Raw genomic sequence first — 7,528 nt, 5'->3', positions numbered from 1 at the left:
CCAATGGAAATATTTATTGCAATAGTTTTTAAAAAACGGCACCAAGCAAAAGCTGTGAACTTTAAAGACAGTGGACACTATTGGTAATTGTCAAAGACTAGTCTTCACAGTTGGTGTATCTCAACATATGCATAAAATAACAAACCTGTGAAAATTTGAGCTAAATCGGTCGTCGAATTTGCAAGTTAATAATGAAAGAAAAAACACCATCGTTGTGTGCTTTCTGATGCTTGATTTTGAGACCTCAAATTCTAAAATTTAGGTATCGACATCAAATTCGTGAAAAATTACTTCTTTCTCGAAAACTACTCACTTCAGAGGGAGCCGTTTCTCACATTGTTTTATACTATCAACCTCTCCCCATTACTCGTTACCAACTGAGGTTTTATGCTGATAATTATTTTGAGTAAATACCAATAGTGTCCACTGCCTTTAAAGAGGGGCTCTGAAGCCAAATTTAGTGTTGGGATGCTCTCATTTTCCCAGGTTGTATGAACACTTACAAACCGGATTTTTTCCCGTTTATAATGGTGTCAATTAGTATCAATGTAAATAAAAAGCATACCTAAAATTCTGGCTATATAAAGTAGTAAAGTTCTCATTTTTATGTGAAAATAAAATAAAGTGTGGATGATAATATAGTTTACTTTTTAGATTGTGTGGTTGTTTTCCTCAGGATTTTTCTGATTGGGCATTCTGCCGTCGATTTCAACAAACTCTTCCTAACTTAGGATTAATTTTAGGACTGAGGACGAGTAAGTTCTGTATCCATAGACCTAGGACGCATTGAACCCATCCTAAGTTAGGACGGGTTACTCGTCCTATCTTGAGATAGGATTAATCCTAGCGTTTCGTGAAAGCACCCTTAGAAACAGCCATGGCCATGTAAAGAAATAACAACACAATCGGCATAACTTCATTATAATTAATAACATACTTTATTGATGTTTCACTCTTTTTCAACTTGCAAAACCTTGTACATGTACAGAATAGGCTCAACACAAATCAGCAAAAAAAATATTAAAACAACTACTCAATAACCTATACATATTTATAAAATGCACTGGAAGATAGGGTAGCTGGCTAGCTGTGTGAACTTCTGGGCCCAATTTCATAGAGCTGCAAAGCACAAAAATTTGCTTAGCATGAAATTTCTTCCTTGATAACAACGGGATTACCAACAAAATTTCCATGTGATTTTCAGGATAAGCAAACAACAGCTGATTACTAGTAACAAGCAATATGCAACAAATAGAAATTTTGTTGGTAATCCTGTTTTTATCAAGAAAGAAATTTCATGCTAAGCAAATTTTTGTGCTAAGCAGCTCTATGAAATTTGGCCCTGGTGTTTGAAACGTGTTTTGATGATTGAGACATAAAGTAAGTATAACTGGGATTGATGAAAGAAAAATTGACTAAAGCAGGATTTAAACATGCCTGGCACTCGGTTATAACTTATAAGGCCGTGTCTGAAACGGCGACTTTGGCTACAGCTACGGCTAGATCACGCGCGTCTGCTATTCTTCAACACTGGTAGTCGCGCTGATCTAGACGTAGCTGTAGCCGAAGTCGTCGTTTCGGACACGGCCTAAGCCTCCTCCAGTTTCCCTTGTGGGTTGTTATTCAGGGTAATGTACTTGGTAGATAAAACTGTATAGACTGCGCAAGTCTCCTGCGTATTCAAACATTGGGACCCTTTAAAGTGTGCAAGTTTGTAATGTGCCTTTCACATGTTACAGAAACGTACAAGGGACCTCAAGCGGTCCCACAAAATGTTTGAATGCGCTTGAGATATAAATGAAATTAATGCAATAGGTTTGTATCATAATGGTGAACTGCATAAATTAAAATTCAAGAAGACAAAGACAGGATTTTGTACCAAATTGTAAACACGTACAGTTCATGCATGTAAATAATGTATGCTTTTAAAACTCGCAATTGGCCCAATTCACATGGTGTCATCACACATTTGGGAGTCGCAATTCCCCCCGTGTGTTACTGTTCCGTGCATGTTTCAGGTGGCATGCATGCAGCAAGATGAATTCCAAAGCCACTTGGGGACATCTGAGCAATGGGGCCAACACAGAGTTTTCATTTCTGCCACACAAATTCCTATGAATTGGTTTCTTTTTTCAATCTAACTGTTTCCATTTTCCTTGGGTTAAAGATCCTGAAAAGCAACTTAAACGAACAAGAAAGAAAATGTTTTGTGTATAATTTATATTAAAATTTCAAGTAAAAATAGGATAATTGTTGATTGCCACTGATAAAGGTTTTGCATTTTCAGATCACGGAAAGTTGAACATCTAATAATACCTAGACCCAATTTTATGTCATAGTAGAAGATATTACTGAGAAAGTTGACTTTCTATGCAAGACAAGTGGGACACCTGTTGCAAAGAAGCAAACTACTGTACAGTCAACCCACTTATAACAAGCACTGTTATGAAGAAGTTCTGTTTGTAAAGAGTACATTCTCAGGTCCTGAATCCAGCCTGGAATAACACATAGGCCAATGAGGCCATGGCCTCTGTTGCCCGTGGTCTTGGCCTTGGTGCCCCTTCATAAACTTTAAGATTTTTTAATGGAAAAGCCGTTTGTAAAGTGAAAATGGCCTTGCCCTCTCAAAGATGTAATTCCAGGGCTTTGAATTTCATTTCTCCCTTGTGTTTCTATGTTTCTATGATTTGCTCGTCTTTCCATAATTGCATTCACTGTCCAGCAATATTGAGGTAACTTGGCTAGTCCCAGCAATTTATTGTTAAAACGAGAAGGGACTGTGGTGTTTTGTCAGGTAAGTACTCAATCCCTTTGACTCATTGTAGAGGATTATAAGGGTTGAGGTTTTTCATGCAGTGCAGGAATCCATGGTTTATGGATTGTCTATCAGTGGCAACTTAAGGCACGGACACTATTGGTAATTGTCAAAGACCAGTCTTCTCACTTGGTGTATCTCAACATATGGATGAAAAAAAACAGAAAATTTGGACCCCATTGGTCATCGAAGTTGTGAGAGAACACTTGAAGAAAAAAACACCCTCATCTCTCAAGTTATGTGCTTTCAGATGCCATGAATTTGAGGTTACTTATTCAACTCAAGTTGTTTGAGTGAGATATTGTACTTCTTTCTCAAAAATTTCGTTACTTTAGAGGGAGCCTCTTCTCCTCGTGTTTTTTTTATACTATCAACAGCTCTCTATTGCTCGTTTACCAAGTAAGTTCTTATGCCACAAATTCTTTTGAGTAGTTACCAATAGTGTCCAAGTGTCGATTTCACAAAGAGTTAGGACTAGTCCTAACTTAGGACTAGTCCTAGGAGATAAGAAAAACGTATGGCTAGTCCTAAGTTAGGACGAGTAACTCGTCTTAACTCGAGATAAGACTAGTCTTAACTCTTTGTGAAATCCACGCAAGTGCCTTTAACAACTGTCCTAATGAATAGAATCTAAACTCGCAATCATCCAACAACTAACTCGTTTCCATTAAAAATATATTCTGGGACTTCTAGATTCTCAGGTGCAGGTCCCTTCCTGATTCGGCCCGATGCATCATAATGAGAGCCGTGGCACGGGCAGTAGTAGCCGCCATATTCTCCTGCGTTGGCAATGGGCACGCAGCCGAGATGCGTGCAAACTCCGATAACCACCAACCAATCGGGATTCGTCACGCGTTCGCTGTCTTGCTGGGGGTGGCGTAACGAGGATACATCCACCGAAACGACATCGTCGATCTCGGCCTGGGTTCTGTGCCGTACGAACAAGGGTTTACCTCTCCACTTGAATGTCATATTCTTACCCTGTGAATAAAAGCAGCAAAATTTATACATTAAAAAAAAAAAAAATGGAATTTGTATTTGAACAAGTTGAATGAAAGGGCAAGGCCTTATCCATTTTTGCAAAGGGCACTTCCAGGGGAAAACCAAAAAGTCAATGAAAACTTTTGAAGGGCACCAAGGCCAAGACCAATGGTAACAGGTCATAGCCTTCGTGTCATGGGTGTAATTTAAGGCCTGGGGTGCGTTTCACTCGCGCAAACGTTGCCAACAGTTGCGCACGTTCGCCAACAATTTCAAGTGGAACGAGTTGTTCGCCGCCACCGTTGGCGAACATTGGCAACTTTAGGCGAACATACTTTGGTGTTGGCGAGTGATTTTTAAAATGGCGGACAAGCATACGGTATTATTTCTTTGTCACAAACATAATTACATTGTATTTTCGGTGGATGATAATGCAGATTTGGAATAACAAAGTTAATTAGTTGATGTAATGATGTCAAAATGAGGACTATTGCAGCAAAAACGAAGTTTAAAAAAAACCTACGTATGGTGCGCGCCATCTTCATTTCAGGGCGCCGCCATATTGACATCGCGTATACGCACCAATCGTTCAAAAGAAAAAAAACGTTTGCGCAAACAGTTGCGAGTCGTTTGCGCAAGTGGAACGCACCCCTGTTTATAAAGTATGGTGTATCAGTAGGAGGGGTAACCCTCCTGCTGATTGACCATTTGAATCCATTCAATAATCCATTCCTTGCACTAGCTCGTAGTTTTGTACACACTCTAAAAGCCAGGCATGCAACTTTTCTTTGGATCAGCTGATTTTCTTTTTATTATTCTCAGTTTTACCATTCAAATTTTAGAAGACCATCCAAAATCATTGAAATATGGTTGCATGCCTGAAAAGCTTTAACATTGGATCAAATTTGGGTAGCTATGCACAATCAGTGAAGCATGTCAATGAATTTTGAATGGTTGAACTGTGGGCTCCACAATTGACTCGAAGTGGAAGTGTTAATCTTGGACAAGTTCATCTGACAGGGTCAAAAATAGACCAAAAAAACAATTGTTTTTGACTGTAGGAAATTTGTCATGTATTTAAATACACTATTTACTTTAATCTTTCTATATGTAGGCCCAATTTTATAAAGCTGTTTAAAAGCATTAGCAATTGCTTAGCAAAGAAAAATGTTGCTTTAACAGAAACGGGTCATCAGCCGAATAATAATCAAACTTGTGTTGCTTGTGACTGGTTCCCTGCTAATGATGGCTTAGCAGGTACTTGCTGAGCAGTATTGTCTTTTTTTATACAGCATAATGAAATTGGGTGCTGCAGCTGATTTCACAAAAGGCTAGGATTAATCCTATCTCAAGTTAGACAAGTAACTCTTCCTAACTTAGGATGGGTTCAATGCGTCCTTACATCTATGGTTACAAAACTTCACTCATCCTACAATTTTAAGTCCAAAGATTAATCCTAAGTTGGTAAAACTTTGGTGAAAACAATGGCTGGTGAGTTTCAGACCCTACACGATACAAACCTCTGGGATCTCGCTGAGCTTGATCTCAATCTTGGCCATAGCCAAAACGTCAGCGGACGCGCTCATGCTGCTAACGAAATCTGTCACCATGGTCTTGGCTATGTATGCTGCGGCCACACCACCGGCACCGACCATCATGTAGGAGTACGCCCTTCGATCCATTGATGTTTCACTGGAAGGCTTGTTTGGATCGAGTGAACCTTCATTGCGGTACTCTGAAAAATCAGGCACTCTGATGTCGGTGTGTGCATATCGGACATAGCTGGAGCCTGTGTAAAATAAAATGTATGGGATACAACTATTAAAAAACTGTAGATCATCATTTTTTAATACACATTTAAATGGTGAGTTTTTCAATTTTCTTCAAAGTGGTCCTGCACAAGTTAAAAAATCTTGCAATAGGCAACTAAATTCAGACTGGGAAATGTTGTATGTTGTTGTTGCACAACAACAAAAACAAAAACAAAAAAGACAGTGGTCGACAGCCACTTTCTCATTCAGTTAATTATGTAATAAATTAAACAATGTTTATTTATTATTTAAAATATTAATTTAATAATATCAAATAAAAATACGTCAGTGTCACTATTTACCGGAAAACACCAGAAAATACCGGAAAACACCAGAAAACTACCGGAAAACACCAGAAATTACCGGAAAATACCGGAAAACACCAGAAAACTACCGGAAAACACCAGAAATTACCGGAAAATACCAAAAAAACAACAGAAAATACCTGACTAACAGCGCCGAAACACGACAGAGCAGCCAGCGTTCTCTATGAACGTACACAAAAAGTAATGCCGACGCAACTTCTTACATTAAAGTTGTACGTTTTTTTTTATAAACTCCACTGAAAATAGAGACAGATAAAGGAAGGACTGTGATAAGTTTAATTATTCCTCAGTTCTTCGTATACGTATTCCTGTGTTTAGCTACGCCCGCTGGCTGCTCTGTCGTGTTTCGGCGCTGTTATTCAGGTATTTTCCGGTATTTCCCGGTAGTTTTCCGGTATTTTCCGGTAATTTCTGGTGTTTTCTGGTGTTTTCCGGTAGTTTTCCGGTATTTTCTGGTGTTTTTGCGGTAGTTTTCCGGTGTTTCTGGTGTTTTCCGGTAGTTTTCCGGTATTTTCCGGTATTTTCTGGTGTTTTCCGGTAAATAGTGACACCCAAAATACATTGCTTACTTAAAGTTTCAACAGACAACATGTTTTCATATAAATATTTACCAATTTTTTCCAGCTTAAAACTGAGTGAAACAAAAACTAACTAGCCTATTTTTACATATGGAAGATTTTCCATTTTCAATATTTATTTACGTAAAGAAAGTATTGCAGCAAGATTGTCAATTTTGTTCATAACAAAAATCAGAACACCAACTCGCATCATCAATCACGAACATTGGAATAGTTGGATGTCATGGATGTTATTGTGGGAAATGTTTGTTTATTTTCATTATTCAGGGAACTTTCTGCAAAATCCGGGAGAGTTCAAAGTTCAATGTCAGAATGTACCATAATATTGAATATTATTTAAAGTATGTGTTGTGTAAATAATAATTAATAATAGACTTACATTGAACACCCGATGTCACTTTCAAGTTGCTACGGGGTGCGAGAGCGCTCATTCCCCGGTTTGTGTGCTTCTCCACGTCGGTCGGAATCTTGAAAGTCGGCAGCAACGACGGGGCCACAACTACGGCTGGCCTTAGTTGTGATGCTACATTTTGTGAGGTAGCACTTATAAACGGGGCAAAAGCCCCAATTTTTGTCCCAACTGCCAGCATAGTAATGATAATTTTCCTCAAATTATGGCACTTTCGACGGGACTCGATAAAAGTAGAAGAAGAAGCCGGCAACACCGTACCATCAGCATCAATGGCGATTACCTTAATGAAATATCGACTATATGGTTACGGTTAATTTGAGAACCGAATACATGTAGTGAGGTTGGCCTATGTTCTTATAACACGGGTTTCACAAAAGAATCGATCCCTTAAGATAATTTTGATATATGAAAGGAATCGACTAGTTTATGATGCCCTTCACGCGCACGAGTTACGAAACACGTTTATGCCCTCTAAGCTTATAACATTTTGACTCGACCAAATTGGCTTGGTTGTTAGAGGGATCACGTCCAAAACTCTACGCGCCTCTTTAGGGCTTTTTATCACTGTGCCGGGGAGCTTATTTTACAGTGGAATTGTGGGTAAT

At 38.7% G+C, this 7,528-nt stretch overlaps 1 protein-coding gene across 1 annotated transcript; it reads right to left on the bottom strand.

Annotated features, from left to right (window-relative positions):
* Window positions 1-3,356: 3,356 nt before the first annotated feature.
* Window positions 3,357-7,191, bottom strand: LOC117289303 (cytochrome b-c1 complex subunit Rieske, mitochondrial-like). The gene is made up of 3 exons (XM_033770368.1): window positions 6,891-7,191; window positions 5,317-5,585; window positions 3,357-3,796 (listed from the first exon to the last, which is right to left on the bottom strand). The coding sequence occupies exons 1-3, from the start codon at window positions 7,099-7,101 to the stop codon at window positions 3,458-3,460; spliced, it is 819 nt and encodes a 272-aa protein (XP_033626259.1). The 5' UTR covers window positions 7,102-7,191; the 3' UTR covers window positions 3,357-3,457.
* Window positions 7,192-7,528: the final 337 nt, after the last annotated feature.

This window comes from Asterias rubens, chromosome 4 (assembly GCF_902459465.1).
Source record: "Asterias rubens chromosome 4, eAstRub1.3, whole genome shotgun sequence".
NCBI classification, from domain to species: Eukaryota; Metazoa; Echinodermata; class Asteroidea; order Forcipulatida; family Asteriidae; genus Asterias; species Asterias rubens.
The sequence above is the reverse complement of the archived record's forward strand: the minus strand, read 5'-3'. Positions and strand labels throughout refer to the sequence as shown.

Coding starts and splice junctions, on each gene's coding strand:
- LOC117289303 (XM_033770368.1), bottom strand. CDS start 7,101: ATGCTGGCAGTTGGGACAAAAATTGGGGCTTTTGCCCCGTTTATAAGT. Junction 5,586..6,890: donor AGTGACATCGGGTGTTCAAT/GTAAGTCTATTA, acceptor TATTTTACACAG/GCTCCAGCTATGTCCGATAT. Junction 3,797..5,316: donor AGCTCAGCGAGATCCCAGAG/GTTTGTATCGTG, acceptor TTTTATTCACAG/GGTAAGAATATGACATTCAA.